Source organism: Orbicella faveolata, unplaced genomic scaffold (assembly GCF_042242905.1).
Source record: "Orbicella faveolata isolate gen_17 unplaced genomic scaffold, um_ofav_v1 contig_25, whole genome shotgun sequence".
In the NCBI taxonomy this organism is placed as follows: Eukaryota; Metazoa; Cnidaria; class Anthozoa; order Scleractinia; family Merulinidae; genus Orbicella; species Orbicella faveolata.
Window position 1 is genome coordinate 5,206,794 of NW_028301553.1, and position 24,855 is coordinate 5,231,648.

The following is a 24,855-nucleotide window of genomic DNA, read 5'->3' on the forward strand; positions in this document are numbered from 1 at the left end:
TTTTATAGATCTGTCAAGTTCGACTATCGAAAAATTCGCGTAACCTGTTACGTTAGAGGCCGCCACGAGGAAAGTATTTGAAATAAAGGAATTCGCCGACACGCTTTTGTTCCATATCTATCAGTGAATGTTGTGACCAAATTTCATGGAAAACCGTCAAATCTGCATACCCTATTAATTCATTTAAAGAGAAGGGATTCTCTCGAAAAACGAGTGTGAATATTCGCCTTCTAAAGATTTATAAACATATCACGCCTTCACGGAGGAATGTGTCAACTTGAAAGCCGCGAGCCAATGAAATAACAGAACCTCTAACTTGTGCTTCGCGGACATTAATTTTCTTGACCAAAAAAAAATCGACCAATATAGCCTCGCGAAGGTCTGAAGTAACCTTAATGAGATGTAGGCTGTGTGGGTAAATGTGAGGAATTAATGAGATGTAAGCTCTGTAGGTATATGTGAGGGATTAATCAGATGTAGGCTATGTAGGCATACGTGGGGGACTAATGAGATGTAAGCTGTGTATGTATATGTGGGGGATTGATGAGATGTAGGCTGTGTATGTATATGTAGGGATTGATGAGATGCAGGATGTTTAGGTATATGTAGGGGATTAATGAGATGTAAGATTTGTAGGTATATGTGGGGAATTAATGAGATGAATGCTGTCTAGGCATATGAAGGGGATCAATGAGACGTAGGCGGTGTAGGTATATGTGGGGGATTAATGAGATGTAGGCTGTGCGGGTATATGTAGGGGATTAATGAGATGTAGGATGTGTAGGTACATGTAGGGGATTAATGAGATGTAGGATGTGTAGGGATATGTCGGGGATTAATGGGATGTAGGCTGTGTAGGTATATGTGGGGGATTAATAAGATGTAGGCGGTGTAGGTATATGTGTGGAATTAATGAGGGGATATTGGGGGGGGGGGGGGGAGTGGTTGAGGAAGAATACTTGATTATATATCAAGGAAGTATTGTTTTAAGAGAGATTAAGAGAGATGTGTATATAACGGTGTAGTTAACTGGCCGCCCAACCATCCGGGTGGTGGAGAAATTATAACGCGAAAGAACAAAAGGCTTGGTTGTGAGCCAATGAGAAAGCACTGACGTCATGGCCAAACCAAACAAACGAGTTTCTGACACCAGCTGGATTTGACTGTTCAGAATGGCGAACATACCTTAATTTTAAGGCTATGCTATGCTAATTTGCCAAACATTCTTTATATGCACGCTTATGTTCTGTAACGGCTTTGTAATTTATGCTATACATACGGTTATATATTAAAATACGCGTTCACCTAGTGTATATTGAGTTACAGTAGCCAGATCGGATGAGGTTCGTTTAAGGTTCTCTGCCATCTAATATTGCACGTTGCAGCGAAAGGGTAGTTCAGTTTCGTCGACTACGTCTACCGTCTACGAATGCTTACCAGCGAAACAACTTCCGGTGTCTCGCCGCCTAAAGCATCACAATTTTCAATGTTATTTCACCAGATATCATTGTCTCCGCAACATTTAGATTTGTGGTCAATTAAGTGGCAAGATCCTCGAGAACTGGAAGCTAGGAAAGAGAAATACTGTAATAATCACTTGGTTTGGAGCCGGAAAGCCCCGAGTATCAATCAACTCGCCATGTTCAAGGACGTTATTGATGACGATGGCCTTTAAGTGTTCAAAGCCTTAACTATACTGAAGAAGAAGATGCAAACAATTGCCGTGTAGTAATGGAAAGATGGAAAGGTATTGCACCGGCGAAGTAACGTCAACGAGATTGTTTCAGCAGAAGCGAAAAACTTCCTACCGAAACGCTCGACAACTTAATCGCTCACTGATTAAAACTGAGAACCTTGGCAAAGAGCTCCAATTTATGTGATTATTTACGGTTTTTACACGATACTCTCATCTGCGTTCGATTGGTCTCGGGATAAAACATGAGCAAAGCACAAAGCAGACACTTAGATGAAAGACCCCACGTTAAATAAATGTTCCGACCTTACAAAATCCGAGATATAGGGATCTTATTCGGGGAGAGAAAATCAGATAATTTAGTATGTTTTACATATTTGCTTTCTCTATCAGAAAATATAGAAATCCGACGTAGATATATTTGTTTTAGTTCGTCTTTCATTCCTGAGTTACAGGTTTCTGTTCCAGTTCATTAACCGTAACAAACACCTGCTATTTTGTTGTAGATCATAACTGTAATAAGCGTTGAGCTGTACGTAATTGCTACCTGAGATAGTCTTTTCTTAAGCTGTTATCTACCTGTATTGTTTTGAAAGTTATTAATGTTGTAAACAACAGATTCTGTTATAGCCAATCGAGCCTTCTGAAATGTATTAGATAATGTTTAGTTAAGACGTTTAATAGCTTTACGTAATCCTTTAGAATTGTGCTTTCTGCTTATATAGTCGTGCCTTGTAGAATATTCTTTGGTTACATTCTGGTTGCATTCCGGTTGTGTTCCGATTGCATTCTGGTTGTGTTCTTGGATTAAAACGATATCGCTGGACCTAAGTTCTGAGTGCTGTTGACGTCTCTGAAGATATTTCCCGTAACAGAGTCCGCTACTGATCCCCACAGCAAGAGAGTTTCCCCAGGTTTTTACAGATGTGCTTTCCCCGGCCAAAATCCTATTATCACACTCAACAATGATGACGGCGACGCCGAAGACAACGCCGTGTAAATTGAATTCGTCCAGGATGCCTATAGCTCTAAAACCTCTCTGAGACTAAATATTTAATGACAGCATTCAGTTCTAAATAGAAATACGAAAAATTAGCAGTTCGACTCAACGTTCGCGTTCGCGGTCATTTTGCGTTGTTAGGGACCTTAAGCACCGCGACGACGAGCCCAGAGGACGACAACTTAACCGGAAATAAAATTTCCCCTTACCGCGCTAATGCGCTGCTAGACTCGTCGTCCACGTGAAGTTTAAGACGTCAAAACGTCAGGTTTGCCGTCCTGAACGAACGTGAGTAAGTATTAATCTATTTACGCGGTGTTTCAGGCAGAAAATGTATATCGAACTATCGAAATGAAAGTTGGTTATTTATTTAACCTCTAAGCTTTGTATTAACTAGATCTTACGGTGAGTTTGGTGTAGAAATCGTTGGTAATAACATTATTTTGGGTTTGTCGATTTGTCCGTTGTTGAATTTGCTTGTCAGCGAAAGTAGAAAATTAAATGAATTCAGAAATTGAAAAATGACTCTGTATTTCATTTTCCTCTGGTTCCTATCAGCATGTAGGCTTACGCTTATGTCTTTAGGATAGAATTTTATACCTTGCAGGTCGTTTTAGATTATATCGGGCCGAAAATTTGGTATCATTTATCTCTTCGAGATGTTGCTCGTATGAGAAATCGTCATTTTTCGACATCAGTTCCTTATGTGGGACTGAAAATTTGTTGTCATCGATAGTACCGTTTTCGTAGCTCAAGAGAAACAGGTCTTGGAGCTCGTGAAAGGAAGACATGACAGTTAGTTTTAGGACGATAGTTTTAGGTCGATGTTTACAAGAACGTTAACTCAGCTCTGTTTACATGTACTCGTACTACGTCCTCGACCCAGTCCTGCAACAGTTTTACTCGTCGTCGTCGTCGTCCCATTCTTCGTCGGTGCTTAAGGTCCCTGTTGTTTAGCAAAGGACGACTATGAATTGTACAAAGGTTTACTGAACACACTTGTATAGCCATTGTTTTGCTCATTAAACCTTTTGTTTGGTGGTACTCATTGGCGTCGTGGTTTGCTCCAGGCTCCGTCCACACTGCGCCGGAAGAATTTAAAAACGCATACAGCTTTATTTCTACGATTAAGCCTACGGTCCAGAGTAATCCGTCACGAAAACGGAACTTTTTGAAAACGCTCTTAAAACCAGCAGACGAATTGGAAAACGCCAGCTTTGAGTTTTCGTGTGGACGGAAAACATTTTAAAACCGGCGTTAACAAAACGTGGATCGGACCGGATCACGGACCGGATCACGGACCGGATCACGGATCGGATCACGGATCGGATCACGGATCCGATCAAGGAAAAAAATTCAAAATTCAAAATTTTGTTGAGCAAATTACACTAGAGTGACTACTGTGAGCAGAACGTTTTATTTAATTCAGGTGTGAGATTCCTTTATTCTTTTATAATATCAAGCCAACTGGGAGCTGGTCACAGATGAATTTTTTTCAGGCTGTTGGGTTTTGATTGCGATGATCAATCATGTCTTCATATCTTGCTCCGCAGTTCAACTATATGATATTTCGTATATTAACTTGTACTCTTCACCATCTACGAGTATATTACGAACTCACAATGTGACCAACTCCCAGGTGGCTTGATAGCTCAGTTGGTAGAGCACTGTACCGGTATCGCAGAGGTCATGGGTTCGAGTCCCGTTCAGGCCTGAATTTTTTTTCAGGCTTTAATTTCACGACTGCTTAAGTTGTGTGTATAATTGCCATGATCAATCATGTCTTCATATCTTTCTCCACAGTTCAAATAAATGATATTTCGTATATTCACTTGCATCAAAGGTAAACTGTCATAAAACGAGTCAGCATGGTAATAATAGCACGAACGTATGAATCGAAACACAAAAACTAAAAACACTAAAAAAATTAAACACCAGACGATTTCAAGCAATTTCCGTTTTTGAGACAAGTCTATAGTTTTACAAGATGTGAATTTGGAATAAGATATTTCGCACCGGAATAAAACGAAACAAACCATTTGTATTTCAAGGAAATATAGCTGTTTTACAAAAAAATTAGAGGAATAACATCGCTAGTGTGAATGATAACGCAACCCGAGAATAACCAACATTTTAGGAATTACGTCACGATTTTTAGAGTCATTTTTAGGTCGTAAAGAGTTGCCTTTAAATAGAATAAAACCTTAAAATGATCGTGTTCTAGGATAGAAAACATTTAAGAGGCAAGAACAAATCAAAACGGAATGAGGATCGTTAAGGATGGCAAAGATTAACGAGGACTGCAAATGACGAACTTGAAAACCTAGGCTAGTGTTTTTCAAGGCGCGCAAATCGTGACGTAGCTCCTTTAAAGCAAGCCATGTCCATAAGTTTTCGTACGTAAGTTTTCTCATTAACTGTAACGCCAACTGTAACATCTGACACGAAAATGTAGCCGAGAACTAGCTACTGATACGAACAACAATTTCAAAAACGAGAATGGGAGGTTCACGCAAGCTTCGAGCTAACTAACGTTCAAATATAACTATATCTGCCTGTTCATTACAATTTAAATTCGTCGTAAATTAAGCGGTTATGTGGCTTTTTAATTGACCTCTTGTCATTCTCTGTAATTAACATGTCATTGCGTCAAATTCTGGATTCTTATTTTCATTTAACATATTTTAGTCTTCTACTTTTATTTATTATTTATTATCATCTTATAAACGATTTGATTTTTTGGGGATTTTTTTTCTTTAAAACTTTTTTTTTTTTTTTTCTGTGATCCGATCCGTGATCCGATCCGTGATCCGATCCGTGATCCGGTCCGTGATCCGATCCGTGATCCGGTCCGGTCCGATCTAGGTTTTGTCGACGCCGTTTTAAAAGGGACCTTTTCGAACAAGTTAGGATCAGGAGAGCCACGTGAACCTGGCCGAGATTTCCTCAAACAAAAATATAAAACGACCGGTGATTGTTGCGTTTTTAAATTCCTTCGGTGTAGTGTGGGCGCGTCCTAGCCTCCTAATGAAGTCAATAATCAGTGCAGACGGCGTTCTTCAATGAGCCCAAAGAGAAAAAAATTGGAGGAGTCCTGCGCAAAGGAGAAATGGACCATAAACACCGTAAACAAAATAAATATATAGGAGTAGAACTCTTTAAAGACCTCGATCAAGTTTAATATTCGTTATATGTTACTAGCATTATCACGAGGGCTAATCCGGCGGCTAAACAAAGTTTTACTTTACTTACTTTTACTGTCGGAGTTATCAGAGGGAAGCTGCATCGTTGCCCCGAACACATTTAAGAAAAACTTTTGTTATTTGTCAGTGACCATCAGAGACCATCTGTGTGGGATTCATATACCCAAAAGGAAATTCATGACATTTAGATCAGCAAGCACACACCGTGTTTTGAAAGCCTCGACATATAGGAGTGATTTCTCAACTGACATGTATAAATGACGATTCTGGACACAGATTTGCACACCCATGGCGAACCGTAATACTTGCCTTAAGCTAGGATGGATCAATGTTGGACAAACGTCGTAATCAAAGACAATCATGGAGGTGTTAACACAACTGATGCGTTTAGTATGCAGGGCTGTTTCAATCTATTTGAGGGTTTTGACAAAGAAAACGACGCATTATCATTACGTCCATTAAATTTATCGACTGAAAATTATGGAAAACACACCAAAAACGCTTCAATTTTGCAACATTTTCTTGGGGAGGAGGGGGGGGGGGCCATAGCCCCACACCCCTTGCGGAATAGGCCCTTTTGCCCCCATATTTGTTACTGGACGGCCACTCACAGAATCCTAGCTTAAACCTTGATTCACTGCATGCCAAGAACAAATTTTAGTGGGAGAATGAAGAAATAAAGTTGATATTCCCCCAAACATCAAAAAAAGAAAAAAAAAAAAAAAAAAAAAAAATGCAACACAGGCCCATCAGTAAGGGAATAGCCACTTAAATGTGTCTGATAGTTGGTTATGTTTCCTCTGGAGTATAATTCTGACAGCAAAGCAAAACGGCTGTGTGAAAGAAAAAAAAAGTATTTGTTTGACGCCTGTTCCAGGCAATCAGATTGTGGCGAGTGTCAAGATTAAGATTGCGACAGTAGAGTATCCCCCACCCAAACAAAAACAAGAAAAAAAATACGTGCAGGAGCTTTCCCCCGAAAAAAAACATTACTGTAGAGGCAGTGGAAGTGAAAAAAATCCCCGCAAGCTGAAGTCGCCCCTCCCCCCCCCCCCCCCCCCAACCCATCACTTTTCTAATGGTCCGTCCCTAAAGCATTTTCCAAACAAAAGGCGCTAATTAGGAACATCTTGGGCGCGTGTGCACGTTATAGCTTTTGCTTATAATTATGCTTTTGACCTTGGATATCAGATACCCAAGGACAAAAGTATATATATCCTTACAGGATATCTCCTTGTCATTAAATGTTACTCGTCGTCTGCCTCTCCCAACAAGACTTTTGGAGGTACAAAAACTCCAGAAATTTCAGTGCGGAAATAGCTTGTCGCCACTTGTCGCGCCGTCAAAGCACGGCTCGACCAGAGGGGATAGGAGGCAAGATAGTTCGGAGATAACCGGCAAACGGATTTTTGGTTTGCCCTGATGAGAAATTCTCGGATAACGTGCGCGGTACTTTCAGGATTATCATAAGCACGATTTTTGGGGGGAGATTCATCCAGCAGGACGAACCAAAAAAGCGTTTATCGACTTCCTCCGAACCGAAATCTCTGGATTTGCTTCTAAATGGAAAATGCCCATAATGCCTATTAAAATGCCTAATATTAGCTCTCCTATAGCAGTGTTTACAATGTACTTGTTGAAGGAATAATTGCCTTTAAACCCCTACTGACAAGTATCTTAAAAAAAAAAACTACGGGAAGTTAACATTTTGTAAATGTTTAAAAATGTTTTTACCGCCTACGTACCTCCAATTTCGTTCAAGTCGCGCTTGGATGCTTTTCGCTACTAAAGAGCCAATAGCCTCTGTAAGCGAGGCAAACTCTGCATTCATGATTCCAAACTTCTGCGCCGTCAAGGCTTTTGTAGTTGAAAGGCGAATGATCTGAGTGTCGGTGTCAATATCTGGCAGGCACTGTCTGAGCTTTTTCTCAATGTGCTCGATGACGCCACTTACTTCATCAGGTGGGATGTTGTCCCATTTGTTGCAAACAAACAAAGTACAGTCTGGTGAAAATTCCATTTGTTCAGTTGTCAGTTGCCTTGTCTTGTGAAGCAGTCGCACGAGCTAGTAAGATAATGCAAAAAAAAAAAAATTAAATTCCTATGTTGTGGTTTAAATGAAGGAAAGTTCACTACAGAATACTATAGATTAATAATAAGGTAATAGTTGTGGTTTAAATGAAGGAAAGTTCAGAATATTATAGATTAATAATAAGGTAATAGTTGTGGTTTAAATGAAGGAAAGTTCAGAATATTATAGATTAATAATAAGGTAATAGGTAATAAAAAGAGGGATAGAAGACCAAAGAGAATCTAGGAAGGTAAAGACTGGACAAAATTAACACGGATTATAAACAATTTTCTTGAAAGTAAAGGCTTTTTTTGCGGAGCTGACCTCCTCACGTCAAATTGATCAAAGACAATAACAAACATACATAAAACATCCTCTGGAATCAGAAATAAATAAATAAGGAATGTAAAATTCTACACTGACCCGATGAAAAAACCATGTGTGTACAGTGATTTATTTACAACACTAAGAAACATTTTGCAACCCTGCCACCCCGAGGGCATAAACTAGACGTACAGGGATACCTCGGTTGCAGCACGGAAACTACTCGGCTCAGTTGTTATTTTTCACCTCGTATCGAACGTTGGCTTATGGAATAATTGTTTTATTATTGCATTAGGCAATTACATCTCGTAAATTTCTCTTTCGCTACTTTGACCGTGATTCGACGCCTAACCTTTTTAGCAATCTGTCACAAATTTGGCGATATCATAATATAACAAGGTAAACACTTACTCGATCCTTCTGAACACCTCCAGCATTGCCACTATTGATGACGTAAATGAAGGCAAAGGCATTTGGCAAATACCTAACGACGATGTCGTCCATAATCTCTGATTCTCCAACACCAGGACTGTCAACAATTACTATTTTATCCTTAAAAACAAAATATAACTTTTTTTCATTAAAAGCAAAGGACAAAATGATATGGAATCTGAATTCTCTTTATTAACGATAGTAGTACAGTGGATTTGATGTGGTCACGGCACGACGAATATGCATTCATGTGTCCGACGACCATTGTCCGGACATAACCGATGTTCGAAAACTTCAGTACCATGTCAACGGAAAAAGCTGCCAATATTTATAGGCTGCTAGTCAGTCATGATTTAAATCTCCAAACATTTCAATTTCTTCGGCTGTAGTTTTTAGTATTTCTCTCACTCAATCCTCCACTTTGCCCTAACAGTGACGTTTCGTATGCTAGAACATACAACTTGAGAACTGACAGTTATACAAATGCGAAAGAATTGTGCCTTTTTTCTCACCTGTAATAATTTTTGAGGCCAAAACAGCTCCACCTTGCTGTAGTCGGATGCTTTTTCTCTCAAGGTTGGCGATTTGACGTGAACGAACTCTGAGATTTGATCCGTGTAGGAGGAGGATTCATCAAGGTATTTTATCTTGGGTTCTTTCCCTGCCTCCTTGTAGTGTATCTTTATCTGGCGTTCCTTTCCATACTTCAATTCACAAATTGTAGATGTTGTACTTAAAACCGAAAACGGCAAAAGCTCCTCTCCAAGAATTAAGTTTAGCATGCTACTTTTACCGGCACTTGTCTCACCTGAAATGAAATTGACATACAATTCAACTAATAGTTGACTCCCTTAGTACAAAATTTATCCATAGCCTTAGTAAATTTAATCATAAACTGCAATTAAAATTATTCTGAGTCTCTTTGTTTCATTACTAGTAGGTCCATATTTCTTTACGGGTTTGTGTATAGTGTTGCCGGTAGTCTGCATGTCCACCTCATTAAACATTTCTAGGCAATTAAATATTTCTAGGTAATTTGTATGAAATTAAGCGTATTGAAGGACGTCAACAATCCCCAAACAACACAAATACGCCTCTTGTTTTAGCAGAGAAGCAAAATAATGGACAAAAAACCTTTACCAGATTAATTATAAGTATATTACAGTACTTTTTGCATTTTCCAAAAGCTAACGATATAAATAATTGTCTGAAATAACACCAAAAACAATTTCCCATGGTAACTCGAGAAAATAAGGCAAAGTTAAATGTGCAAACACAGGTAAAATTTCATCATCAGTGTCATTTCACCAGTACTTTCAAGTGTTTTATATTCAAAATTTGTTTTCGATATTTGGTGTTGTTAGAAATGATTTCCTTTGAGAAGATATTTAAAACAGTCGCACTCAAGTTTGCAATACAATGTAAATAATATCGGCACAAAGTTTTTATCAACTTGTTACTCAAACTTGTGGTGAATTCCTTCTTAATTTACTTGCACTCAATACAGTCTAAAAGTAAAGACGCTACCGACGATCATGCATTAAAATTGAGAATAACACATCAGTACTTTTTTTGGAATCGTGCCTTTTAACTCTCTGTCGTGATATGATATTACCTTTCGAAGAGCTGTAGTACATGCATACTTTTACCTGCTACAAGGACAACATAGTCTCTACTTTCCATTCTTTCCATTCTTGATCTCATTTTCAAGAGTACGTCGCCCTCACTTGCTTTAAGCAAATTAAGAAACGAGTCATCAAGCCCTGTTACTTCTCTTTGAACCTCAGCATAATACCTGAGGAGATCGAGGGATTTGTTTCTGTCCATGGATCGTGCATCTGATATCACCTTAAAGGCCTGGAAGATGTTGAAGAAAGTACGCATTATTCACTGAATAGTGTAGGAACTTTACATTCAAAAGTAACTGGGTATTTAGTTCTTTTGTTCTGTGAAATACACATTATATTCCATGAATTGTCGTCCTGAGAAGCAATGCAAACAAAATTCCATGAAATTCGCAAATTTCGACCAAACTATACGAAAGTTCGTTTGGAAAGAAAATTCGAAGTTAGTTCTTCGAGAACTCGTAAACCTGTTGTTTTCCACTGACGCAAAATCTCGCGAAATTAATTCGCTCGGCTTCGTGAGACTTTAAGGTTTTTGAAATTCGCCTCAAATCTTCTAAAAGTCGCTTTAAAGCTCGAACAACATTTTATTCCCAACGAAATCTAGCCTGCATCATTGAAATGTTTTGAGTGTCCAATACATAGAAAGGAAAAATAACGAGATCTAAATGTTTGTTGCAGACTTATAGAAGGTTTACTTATTCACGCAAGACACAAGGTCGACCGTAAAGGTAGGTCTCCATATGATCACTATACGATCGACATGAAAATGTTCAGCGGTTGCAGCGACCATATGTTCACTACTCCACAATGAACGTAGCGATCCTTGCTGCAACGTCCACTGAGGTACACCTCAATATTCTATCTCATGATCAAGGCTGTTTTTCATTACTACAATCACTGTGACCGGCTACGATCGTTGTGATCGCTACAGACAAAGTTGAGTCATTCTTACGAATACCTGTTTCCATGTGATCGCTACAATATTCGAAACACACGTTAGAGTTTACGTCTATCTCATATTTAACCTTTTCAATTTTTGCACATTTATTTACATTTTTTGTCTTTGATTAGTCGAATTTAAGTGCCAGTAACATAAACAAAGAACACTTTTCCAAAATTACAATGTCTTTGATTATTGATTTGTTTGAACTTACGTGGGCTTTGGATTGACTTTTCACGGTCTCTTGCTTTCAAGAAACTGACATCAACGTTCCCCTTGTCATCGAACTTGGGTTACCAAAACATTTTCATCCATCACGTTTCACATTTCTTTTTCTTTCTAATGGGGTCAAACCTAAGTGTCGTGATTCAAATGTTGACAGTTTCTGGGAACTGTTTATAATTGTCATGAACGTGCCATAGACAAAATAAAGCCCGAATATAATCGTCACGCAACGAACACAAAGTAACAATTTCTCCAAATTCATCGAACAACTGGGGCCAAAAATGCCGGTCGTTTCCTGAAATTTCATTGCGAAAATCAAAACAAACATGCTTAATCAGAACAGAATCCTGTCGAGAGTAGGGAACCGGCGTTACATCTATGTTGTGTTCTGTCTATGCGAAATCACGCAGGAAGACATTGATCTATTCATAGAAAGGGGTGGCGAATAGTCCTTCAAAAACTCTGGGTTTTGCATATTTTAGTCGAATTTCGCGTGCCTCCTTGTCTCGGTTTTTTAGGGTTTATGGGTGTCGCAGCTTTGATCTTTGCACGAAGTTGTCTCGGAGTCCCGATTCCTTTGATTGTTTTTATAAACGACGTCTTCTCGTCACTTGATGCTGAATTTTTATGACTCAACTTTCAACTCCCGAGAAAAGCTTAATCCGTAAATTCTAATAAATCGTGTTCTAAATCCCACAGAAATTTAAGACTTTTAAGAGTTTGAAAGTTTTGCCCTCGCATTGTAAACAATTTGAAGTCTTGTTCCCAGTAAATCGCATTTACTATTATAAACAAAGCCGACCAAGGTCTCTCAATTTCCGGACTACACCACCTGAAATCCTCCTGATGTTTCAAGAAATTGCAAATCAGCACTACGAAAAAACTCTTTGGCAACAATTTTCCAAGAGGCCATCTCTCGCTTTGAAAACACGACTTGAAGCGCGTGTTTATCCAAAAAAACAAATAGACTGAGAAAACATTATCTAAGGTCACTTTGGCCGGAAGGTGGTCCGCCATGACAAATAATACTTTTGGACTCCTCTTATTCGTTCGAAACTCGGTTATTTCGAATTCCACGTTACTTCGAACTCAGAAACATGTCCCTTGGATTTGCCCATTGGTTGTGGACTATCGGCGATTTCGAAGTCCCGCTGCATCGAACTATTTTTCATTTCTCCTCAAATTTCGAAAGTTCGGTTTCTTTTCATTCATCTACAGTTGAAACTGTAAATTTATAGACTCACGAGAAAATATTTCCTTTCGTCACAGCATATCACCCAAGAGTAAAAAATCTAAAACAAGAACTTATGTACTAAATTAAAAATGGAATCTCATCCAAAATCAGCCACTGTTGTAGATTAATCTACAAAACTCCTCCCGGCGAGAAAAACTTCGTCGTCTAACGAACTACATAGGTGATTCTAAGCAGACCTTTCGCATACAATATAACACTCTAGATAAAACAAAAATTGCTCATACAGTATCATGCATGACAGTGTGCACGTGCGCGATGGACTATTGTTGCTAGTACGTCTCTGTCGCCCATAAAAATGTTATGTAATACGAGTATCGATGGCCGAGTGGCCACTGTCGATCGTCGATTGCATTCGAGAAAACTTCGCAGGAAGAATAAAAAGCAGTTTTAGACACATTTGAATCATGTTTCTGCGACAATTTCATCTCGTTTGAATACCTGAAGCCAGAATAGGCAAGGAGAAAATTATGGCTAAGAGAAAATTCCATTTATAAATTACTCCGTTACCGAGCGCCGTGCATAGAAAATGAGCTTTTTGTTATGATGATTCTGACCTTATCCGGGAATTTGAATTTGGCCAAGAATCTTAAACGCAAAAAAATTGCAGAGAGTTGAATTAAATTTGAACTAGGATTTCGTCAGTTCTGTTTGGCTGAAACCTGAGTTGCAGATTTCTGGTAAAGACCGAAACGACCCCACGCATGCTCTCCGTGACATGCCTGAAAAGAAGCCATAACAAGAAGCTACAGTTTTGAAAATTTAATTCAACGAGCAGAATAGAGAATTTACTGTGTCAGAATAGAGAATATGTCATATGTCATTTTTGGGCATTTTTAAACCGTCTTACAGTTAGTCTACCACAATTGTCAGACGATCCGTGTGCGATAGCGAGCATTTCGAAAGAACTTAATTCAAAGTCTGCACTCTCATGTTTATTATTATATAGACTCTAATCCTACCCTCCGGCAATTGAATTCTTTACCAACGAGCCGTGTCAGCAGTGATCGTGAGCTGCTGTTTCTGAATCATTATGCTGTAGTAACGGATGTTTAAGCGAAAATTAACTCATTGAATCAAAGACTTTCTTTCTAATAATAAGAACTAACGATTGCCTGGCTGACAGGAATCGACTGAAATCAAGAGCATTCGGCCATGTTGCCTCATCTATCACGAAGCATGAAATGTTCATGGAATGTTTCAACATGATTTATAATGAGAATTCAGTTAGTCAGGCAGGTATCTTATGTACATGTATTGCATATTTCAGTACCTTTTGCTGTTATTGTCATCTCACCTCGTTAGAAGCTAGATGGTTGTCTTTCCGCTTAAGTAGATGTTCGAAAATCCTTTCTCTCATTTGATCAACGTTTTTACAGCCTTTGGTTGGAATATTCAAATTCTGTATTAACTCGATTACATCAGCGATGTCTTCAGCCTCGCGTATTTTCTCTATGATGGATTCCATTCTTGTTAGGAGCACTCCTTAGTACTGTAGTAAAACTGTAAACTCGCTGAGATGTCCTCGCAGAAATGGAAAACGGCCGTCACACCCCCAGTTTGACCTTGTGCTTCAACTGACAACAATTCATGATCAAAACAGCTGACGTTTTCGATCGCTTTGCTATTATTCGCATGCCAAAAATTAAAATCTGACCTCTGATCTGTAACTACAATTTCTGAAGTTGAAATTTTAAACAAGGGCAACCTATGCAAATTCACGAGCTGTACTGCAAACAATGCACTGGTTTTGCCACTGACAAATGATCCTAAAATCTATCACGGAGTTTGCTGCCTTCTAACGAGTTTATCAGCTGGTAGAATAGATCAATTATTCAAAGAGTAAACTGGCCACAGTGTTTCTTCGTGGCACGTTATTTAGTAAGTGTAATGGTATTGTAAGTTTCTGTTCATGTCGGTTGACAACCGAGGTAATGTTTCTTGAAAATGTATGATATAATCTGACAGTCATGGAGATCTGACGTTTTCCGTAGAATTCCGCATTTGGTGCTTATATTTTGGGATTGTGACATTACCCTTACCAAAACAGCTGTATTTTTAAACTGATTTTAAACTGTTTTGAACATATTTTGACGATTTAAACAGTATTTTGAAGTCACTATAGGGTATTTTTGTGCTATTTTGTACAAAATTCAAAATTTTGCTTCTTGTTTGTAATGTATTTCAAGTATAGTTAAAACCTACTTCATGACATTGGAATGATTTTCACTCTGTTTTTAACGTAGTTTGAGCTCAAAACAGGGTTTAAATAGGGGATTTAAAATCTATTTTAATACTATGGCCACAAAAATTTCGTTCAAACAGTTTAAAAATTCTAGTTAAACCCTGTTTTGAAAGTTATGTTGGCAATGGCTGTAGGTTTAAAAAGTATTTTACAAATTTTCAGTGTTAAAATAGTCTTTAAATAGGATATTTAAAATGTAGTTGACACATCAAGAACATAAAATATGTTTTAAATAGGAAGTTTAAAACCTATTTGAGATAGCAATTCATATTATAAGCTTTAAAATACAACCAAAACAGTCTGTTTTAAACATATTTTAAGTTTTAATCAGGCGAGTATACTATTTAAATAGTAGTTTTAAATAATGACAATAATGTCTATCTTAAAAACAGATTTTAAATACACTATTTTTGCACTATTTATAAATCTAGCCCAATGGAAATTTATAATTCAATCAACATAATTTGCATCCCCTTTTTGAAAACTGCTTTAGTGTGTAAGCTTTTAAGACTCTCTCAATATCAAAATTAATCAAAAATTTAGCCAAGCCAAAAACATGAATCTGTGGACAAACAAACCTTTTCGCAAAATAGCACTCTCTTGCCGCCCTGCATGTACATGTATTCCTGTCTTTCTTTTTTTTCGAAGTATCAAGCACTGTTTATAACCAAAATGGCAGGAAAGGACTGAAGAACTCCAGGACTTCCCAGAGGAGGTTTTTGATAGGTGTTAAAGTAAATCCCAGTCTTCTCTAAAAGGACATGGTCACAGATGCCATGTTTGTTCACAAGTGAGGTTCAGGTTGAGAGCGTGTGCTAGGCCGCATGTACATGCACAATATATCAGTTCTATCAAAAGTGTCATCACTTTAAAAATTTACCAGTAGCAATCAAATCTCTGAAAGCTGCAACTAATAACTCAAGGAAAATTGATCCAAGTAATTGGTTGACATTACTTATTAATGATTGGGGCTACTCCTAATGGCAAAACATGCCATCACTCACAAAGTAGACCAGAATTAAGATCTCACAATCAAATCACAAAAAAATCACATCTACTAATACTAAAAAGAAAATTTCAAGGTACATGTAACTAGCTTGCAGTAATTAGCAAATTATTGATTGTGGTCAGTCATCATGTACGTGCTTCAAGATTACATAATTTACATACATGTAATTTTGGCAGAAAGTGTCCCACTCACAGTGTGCACGTGAAAGATCTCAAAACAAATCACAAGAAATGACAACCACTGAATATGAAAAAGAAAATTGCTTGTAGTAATCAGCCAGTTATTTATTGTGGTCACTCATCATGGTATACATGCTTCAAGATCTTGCTAAAGTGCTGTCACTCACAAAGTACACCAAAATCAAGATCTCACAACCAAATTCCTTTTTTTGTTGTTCTTTCAAACAATTCTTTTTTTCCTGTTTCCCATATGAGCAGTTACAGTTTTCCAGATTTGACAGTCATTTAATTTTGAAGTCAAAAGTGGTTTGAACTAATATTTGTGTACAACAGTTTAGTCATTATTGTTAACAATGTAGGAAATCCATTTTTTTTTTTGTCTAAACAGTTGTTAATGATAAAAGTTGTTGTTCCAGTCTGTTATGAGCAGACTTATGTTGAATTTAGTGGTTGGTTTCAATGACAGATGCTGTGACCAGGCTAATATTATGAGAGTCTGTGCTCTGATCTGTTAACAAGAGGCATTCACTACTAACATCACAGCAAGCTGGCAAAAAGTGCCAGTTCCACAATAACTGTGAATAATAATTATTATTGGATGAGGTTGAGCAAAATATCATGATTTGTCAGTGGCAAGCAGATCAATTATTTCCCGAAACTGAAGGCTGAGGCAAATAATTGATCTGTGACCACCCAGTTTGGTTTCACATTTAAATCACTCTCTGACAGCTCAGGGAAGCGATCTGCCATTTAAATTATTTCACCTGAGACTTACTTACTTAATCCTCTTCGTTCCTAAGTGGAACATAGGTCCTCAACTAGCGCGCGCCACCTAACCCTATTTTGTGCAGTGCCTTTTGCCTCATTCCACGTAACATGCTTCGCCGCCAACTCTGCCATTCTCGTGCGCCTCCAGCTGTTTTGGGGTCTCCCTCTCTTTCGCTTCCCCTGTGGGTTCCACTCTAGTGCCCTCTTGACTACGTGTCCATCTGGTTTCCTCAGTGTGTGGCCGATCCAGCCCCAAGCTCTCTGTCTTATCTCTTCCTCTATCGGTCGTTGCCCTGTTTGACTCCAAAGGTCCTTGTTGCTGATTTTTCTAGGCCACCAAATCCGCAAGATGTTCCTCAGGCTCTTATTGATAAACACTTGCAACTTCTGCTCCAATCCCTTGGTCAGCCTCCAAGTTTCAGAACCATACAAGAGCACCGCCTTCACATTTGTCCCAAAGACTCTCAGCTTGGTCTTGGTTGTTAGTGCCGTGGATCGCCATATTGGTCTCAGCATCGCAAATGCCTGTCTTGCCTTTCCAATTCGTGCCTGAATGTCCTCGTCAGTGCCTCCCTTCTTGCTTACAATGCTCCCAAGGTATGTGAACTCATCCACTTCCTCAACCCGCTTCCCAGCTACCGACACAACATCACCACGTTTGGTACCAATACGCATCAGCTTTGTCTTGGTGGCATTGATCTTCAGGCCTACCTTCGCACTTTGTACCTCCAAGGCTCGTGTCTTATCCTTCATATCCTGTATTCTGTGCGACAGTAGGGCCAGATCATCGGCAAAGTCAAGATCTTCTAATGATGTCGTAAAGGTCCACTGAATACCTCTTTTCCTGTCAAAGGCTGTCCTCGTCACCCAATCCAGGGCGACCAGAAACAGCAAGGGAGATAGCAGGCAGCCTTGTCTTACCCCGGTCCTCATATCCAATGGTTGAGTCTTCTGTCCATTGTGTACCACCTGTGCGGAGAAACCCTCATAGAGAACTCTGATGATGGTGACTATCTTGTCAGGCAACCCGTAGTGCCGCAACAACCTCCACAAAACATCTCTACTGATACTATCGAAGGCCTTCTCAAAATCGATAAAGTTGATGTACAAGGAGGACTGCCACTCGATACTCTGTTCTATAATAATCCGCAGTGTTGCTATTTGATCCGTGCAGCTTCGACCTGCTCGAAAGCCCGCCTGTTCCTCTCTCAGCTTTTCGTCCAACGCAATCTTGATGCGCTCCAGGATCACTCTGCAAAACACCTTACTTGCCATGTTCAGCAACATAATGCCACGCCAGTTTTTACAGTAGCTCAAATCACCTTTCTTGGGCAGCTTGATTAGCAGACCTTTTCTCCACTCCTCTGGTATCTTCTCCTCATTCCATAACCTGTTGCAGAGGCCCAGGAGAACCTCCTCTGATGTGTCCCCTCCCGCCTTAATTGCCTCTGGTGGAATATTGTCACATCCTGCAGCCTTCCCGTTTTTTAACTTCTTTATAGCATTCTTGATTTCAATACGTGTAACGTGACCTGTCCTGATGTTAAGCTCGTCATTTGGCTCCACCTCTGGCGGGTTGATCGGCTCCTCATGGTTAAGCACTGTTTGAAAGTGCTCCCTCCACCGGTGCATCTCCTCCTCTGCTGTCCTGAGCAACACGCCTGCCTCATTTCTCACTGGCTTACAAGTATTCTGGATCCTCCCACTTAGCTTTCTAGTGATCTCGTACAAAGTCCTTGCATCACCTCTCTTTCCAGCCTCCTCAGCTCTCTCAGCTTCTGCTTCCACATACGCCCTCTTGTCTCTCCTACACCTCCTCTTCACCTCCCTATTTAACTCTTGATATCTTTTACTTGCCTCTCTCTTCTGGTTTCTTGTTCTGGCCATGTTTATGGTGTTTTTTGCCACCTTTCGCTGCTCGATTAACTCCCAAGTCTCCTTGCTGATCCACTCCTTCCTGTTTGCCTTTGCCCTACCCAGCACCTGCTCGCAGGTCTCCACATAACCTTGTTCAATCTGCCTCCATTCATCATCCACTGACAGTTCCTCCTCCTCCATCAACTGCTGCAGACCCTCAAATCTGTTATGCAGTGCTAGCTTGAATGCGTTCCTAACCTCCAGATCTTTCAGCTTGCTGACCTCAAAACGCACTCGGCCACTATCCCCCTTTCTCACTTTGGCAATCCTTAGCCTGACTTTTGCCATCAACAGGTGGTGGTCTGACCCAACGTCTGCTCCACGCATCGCGCGAACGTCCTGCAGTGAGCTCCTCCATCTCTTGCTAAATGCCAGGTGGTCGATCTGATTCACAATACCACCATCAGGAGACCTCCATGTCCGCTTGTGACACTCCTTATGGGGGAACAGCGTTCCACCGATTACCAGTTCATTTGCCTGACAGAAGTCCGCCCATCTCTCACCATTTTCATTCATCTCAGCTCTTGCTCCATGTTTACCCATCACCTCCTCTCTGCCTGTGTTATCCATTCCCATCTTAGCATTCATATCTCCCATGACGATCTTCACATCTCTACATGGCACCTGCTCCAAAACCATCTGTAGCTGGTCGTAGAAATCATCCTTCACCTCCTCCGTTGCCTCACCTGAGAGCTTGGTTTCAATTACGCATGAGAGGAAAATTCAATATTATTTGCAGCAAACACATTTACACGGCACTATGCATGAGCAGATCATTATTTGTAGGCAGTTATTTACAAGTCACTTGGTGGGCTCTCAGCCAATGAAAAGGAAGACAAAATGCATCGAATGATAAAAAGATTTATTTTTCAGTTGTCAACAATAACATTTCAGAACACCTAGAGGCCTTTGCGCATTTGCTTGGAAGCCATCTTGCAAACTAGAGCACAAGCTTCAAGATCTCGCGAACAACAACTACTGAACCAGGACTTGGAACATTTCATTATTAATTATGTACATGAATCAACTGCATTATCCACTTACCCATTCATTCATGTCCTAATGGGTTATTCTGTAACTGGTTAAATTTTCTCTGTTTCTTGAAAATGTTACAAGCAAAAGCGAATGAAGAACCCTCATTGGACCACATAAAAACACCTTGGTGGTAAATCACACTGGTTCCGCAAATCTTTCCCAACTTAATTGTTTCATCTGCCTCAGTTTCTTTGCAAAGAATGAAATACTTCAGCTACATGTAGTTTTCTGTGTTTTCATCCTTCTCTTATTACTTCGTCCTCTTGTCTTTCATTATTTTTTCTTCTTCTTGCCAGGTAATTTCTTCTTCCTGAACCTTTGTTGTGCTTAGCCATATTTTTTGGAAATATATCAACCTGCCACATAAATGTAGTGCATTCATCTAATCAAAAATTTGGTGAATTTGAACCACACTGAATGCTTGTCTATCCCCCACTGAAGGTCAAAACTAACATGTGCATGGGGAGAAGTCCCTATCACTGGGCCCTTCAACCATTTACCAGAGCCCCTTTGTGTGAATATCATTTTTGCCAAGAAATCTACATCCATAATATAGAAGAATGAAAATAATTAAAGTAAAATTAACGATAGAAACAATAGGGCGAATACAGGTTGAGTGACACCTAACGTCGCAACCAAAATGCAAGGATTCGACTGTTCATGGCAGGCTTGATTCAAGCTTGGATTTCATGTGTTATAGCATGCAATTACTCAATACATGAACATGTGTACAACACATTCTCGCACGACAACAAAGTGCGATTCCATTCATTCGAATGTCCCAATTTTGTTCTTCGAGTGTTCGGACCCAATCGTTCGATTTAGTTCGATTGATTTCGATAAAGTTCGTTTAATGGAACGTTCCATTTGGTACGTGATTAGTTACGTCTGGAGCAAAGCCATGCATCTAAGACAAAGCTTCTTTTATGAATAAACATTTGGCGTATCCAAACAAGAAATCGCCAAGCATTACCCGCGTATGTCTCAATGTAAAATACCTGAAAATACGCTTGAAAAAGTTACGAGGGTTGTAAACAAAAAAATGAAGTTTAAGCAGATAAAATAAACAGATACCGTACCGTTAAAAATCCTGGGCTAAGAACTATATCCAATGTGGCGATCGATGCGATCCTCTTGCTTCGTTTTGGCGGTCGTAACTTTTGGCGCAAACGGATTTTCCGGTCGATTTTCCGCTGACCCGCCGGTGCAATACTCTGATGCGAGCATTTTGGTCAGCTGTGATTACATGAAAGATCATGTGAGTGACCACGTGACTTGTTCCCATTTCAAAATTGCTGTGTAAAACGGAGGTTTCGTACCAGTCGTTTAAAACCAGTGCAACTGTTCATTTGTTTGTTTTTTTACCTTGTACTGGACGAAAAGTTAAGGGACCGAAGCGAATCATATGACTCGTGGGTGCAGCGACCATGATTTATCTTTCTGATAGACTTCAACTTGGTAATGTCTCAAGGAAACGGAGGTAAGCCGACCATCTTCTGTCTTGGTGTGTCTCTCATTCGAAAAGATGAAAGCACATATAAATACATGTAACATATCTGTAACCACATCAGCTGTTTTATCGAATTAGATGATTGCCTATGAAACATAGATCTGAATTTTGAATTGTTCTTCGTCCAGCCTACATAATTAGGTACTGTTCTATATACATGTATGATCGGTTGTATGGCAGTTACATGTTTGCAACTGTGTATGCCATTTTTGTGCAGCCGTAAATTACTCATCCATTGTGATCATTTTACTATCTTGACATGGCATAAACTGATCGATCGCTTCGTAGGGAATTAAAGTGCGAGCTGTGGAAGTTGAATCAAACAGTTTGTTTTTCTTCAAGTGGAAAGGCAACTTTATAGACTTAACATGATAACAAAACATACATGGAGGCTAAACTATTAAACCCTACAATAACTAAACAATGCAGTAAATAATTTTGTTTTTATTTTCAGCTTTGAGAAACAGGAGATGGAGAGTGGTGCTACCCAGCTAGGGCCAAAGTCTCTGTGAGTCTGATAGGGGTCTTTCAACTGCCTTCTGGTTACAAAGTTATTGCTGCAATTCTGCAATCGTTGGTAAATTTTTAAAGGAGGAAATAACTAAATTTAGGGTTAGAAAGGAAGCTATATGTAGCTACTACAGTCATGCCACATCAGTGAAAGTACAGTTGTTTCTTGTTGGAAATGAATGAACCTTACAACTTGATGGGATAATTTTTGTTAACTTGTAAATAATAATATTAACGATCATATATTACATACACTGCAGAACATGGAAGGGGAACATGGTATGCATTAATTAATTCTTTCATGATGGAATACTGTAGTTTTTGTAAAACTTTACCTCAAATTGCACATGACCTTGACTTGTGACAGCTTGGGTTCCCTATAACTTACTGCAAGTGGTTTTGGTTTTTTAAGCTTCATCTTGCCAGGGTGGGAAAAAAAAAATGAAATCTAGCTGCCCAGTGGGCCAGTATATTTTAGTTTTCAGTTGGCTCCACTAAAATATTACTAATGCCCAATGGGCACGTAGGGTTCATGCCTTATCAACTACATCATTTACTAGTTGCTGTCTATATTCAGTGATAGACTATAACAAAATGAGTTTACTGGCACTATGAAACTAGGTGAAAGAAACTACCAACAGTGACAATTGTTGTGTCAGATACAAAGTATGCTTGGATTTTAAATTTATCCATGCTTTCAACTCACTGTTTTGCTCATCTTGCAGTCTTAAGTTTTGAAATAGGCTTTGATTGGAAATTATCATTCACAAGATTATATGTACTGAGGCTAATTTCACTTGCCCACCTGACCAGACCTCCAAACTTCCATTTTCACTTGCCCAAGAGCAAAATTTACTTGCCCCAGGCAATGGGATGTGGGTTTTTCCCTGCCCTGCTTGCTAAGACAACGAGTATTCCCTCTTTGGCTTAGGGCCTCTTCATATGAGCCCGGTCAACCAGCCTGGCTCATTTTCTGAGATCTCACCTCGCCACTCTTTCCTTCATAAAAATTTTGATGTGTTCATGTATGTATGAGAAGCCAGGCTGGCCCGGTTACTGAGATCTCAGTTTTTGCATCCAAGATCTCAGTGACCAGGATGAAAACTTTCCCATATGAACGCTCCAGCCTGGGTAACCAGGACGAAACTTTTTAGGCAAAATAGCTTCGCTTTTGCAACACAGCACTTGGCCAGTTACCTGGCTCATATGAAGGGGCTCTTAGTCTATGTATCATGCGTGACACAAAAGAAAATCAACATTTTTTTCTCGCTGTTTTCATTTGCATCACACACAATAGACTACGTGAAAGAGGCCAGGACTACTAATAGTCTGAATATCTGTAGGCCCAATAAGATGGTACAGTTTTAATTGCTACATGCACTTGTACATGTACATAAAACAAGTCCATGACTCAAAATCAAACCCACAACTTGCTTGCAACTGTAACATGGACCACATAAATGATGCAGGGTTATAGTTGCAGCCTCAGACATTGCTCAGTGATGAAAGATGAACAAAATCTTTGCACAACATGATCATCACCTACTAAATTTACAGAAGTCACACATAATGAGTTGTACCCTCTAAATTGGCCTAACGGTTCCGTTGATTAGAAGTGATTGATGCATGTACTGCATGTACATTTACAATGTATATAGTTCCCATGTACAGACCAGGGTTGTCATTAATTTTTTAGTCACCTGTAGCCTTATTCTCCACACCCATAGCAAATTTGTTACTTTGTGGGTGATTTCTCTAAACAACAGGGAATTTCACCTGTAGCATCAAGGGAAAATCAAGCATACTCAGCCATAACAGGTGTTACGGCTTACAACCCTTAATGACAGCCCTGCAGACATAGCATACCAATACAAGTAAATAACCTGTATTTAGCCTTAAAATGAGTGATATAGAAGATGTTTTATACTAAGTAATGGACCCTTAGCCTCAAGTTCTCAATTGGTATTGATACATGCATGTTCCTTTGACATCCTTTACATTGTTTGCAATTCTTCTTAACAAAGAAAATATGTACCACTGATGATGGCCATACACAAAAATGTTTTGGTTTTTAAAACTGTAGTAACTTTTAGCCTTTTATACATGTACAGTAGACAAAAAAAATATATTATCGCAGGCTCAACTGTTATTACAGCTTTTCATATACAGATACAGTAAGTGTAGAGCTACATACATTGATTATACAAGTAAAGAAAGAAGTAGAGCCAAGCACCCCCATCAAGCGTGAGTTTGCCCTACACTGACTTCTAGCATGTCATGTGTTGTTCACAGCTAGAGCAAAGTTACATGTAAGTTTAAGATTTTTTTGGCACTATTATTATGCTGTTTTGACACTATTTTTGAACTATTTTAATACTATTTTTATACTATTTTTACAGTATTTTCATACTGTTGTTATACTAATTTGTGTTATTTTTATGCTGTTTTATACTATATTACTGTATGCCATTTCTAGACTATTTTAAAGCTATTTTCATATATTTATATTGTATTTGACATATTTTTTTCATATATGATCCACTTTAATTTTTAAACTGTTTAAAGTACTATTGAAATATGTTTTGAGACAGTGGATTTCAATAGTGTTTTAAACAGGTTTTAACACCTTTAAAATCAGTCGAAAAATATGTTAAAAATATAATTTTGCACCTATTTTAAACCTATTTTGTACAAAATACTTTTAAAATTGTCGTTTAAACTAGTTTAAAAAGAGTCTTGCAGATTAAAAGCTGTTTTTAAAACGATTTGTGTCCTGTTTTTATTCCGAATGCTGTGTTCCTCGAGAGATTTTTAAAGTAGTTACAGACTATTTTAATTATATTTTTAAACTTAGCAAAGGATTTCGAGTTTTGGAATTTTAACTATATTTTTAAAAGCTTTTCAAAATACATTT

At 38.9% G+C, this 24,855-nt stretch overlaps 1 protein-coding gene and 1 long non-coding RNA gene across 6 annotated transcripts in view; one reads left to right on the forward strand and one right to left on the reverse strand.

The window, feature by feature from the left end:
• Window positions 1-21,154, reverse strand: part of LOC110046992 (uncharacterized) — a 29,064-nt gene extending 7,910 nt beyond the window's left edge. Inside the window, exons 1-6 of one of the 5 annotated variants that reach the window (XM_089293431.1) lie at window positions 21,001-21,129; window positions 19,931-20,277; window positions 10,373-10,580; window positions 9,236-9,531; window positions 8,703-8,843; window positions 7,642-7,961 (exon numbers count right to left, since the gene is read on the reverse strand). In XM_089293431.1, coding sequence (XP_089149557.1) covers window positions 7,642-7,961; window positions 8,703-8,843; window positions 9,236-9,531; window positions 10,373-10,580; window positions 19,931-19,942 — 977 coding nt within the window. In that variant the 5' untranslated portion in view covers window positions 19,943-20,277; window positions 21,001-21,129. The other 4 variants (XM_089293430.1, XM_089293433.1, XM_089293432.1 and 1 more) reach the window with 4 other exon arrangements.
• An 86-nt stretch (window positions 21,155-21,240) lies between these two features.
• On the forward strand, window positions 21,241-24,706 carry LOC149108701 (uncharacterized). Its single transcript, XR_016208325.1, has 2 exons — window positions 21,241-21,401; window positions 21,886-24,706. It is a non-coding gene; the product is annotated as an uncharacterized LOC149108701 (long non-coding RNA).
• Window positions 24,707-24,855: the final 149 nt, after the last annotated feature.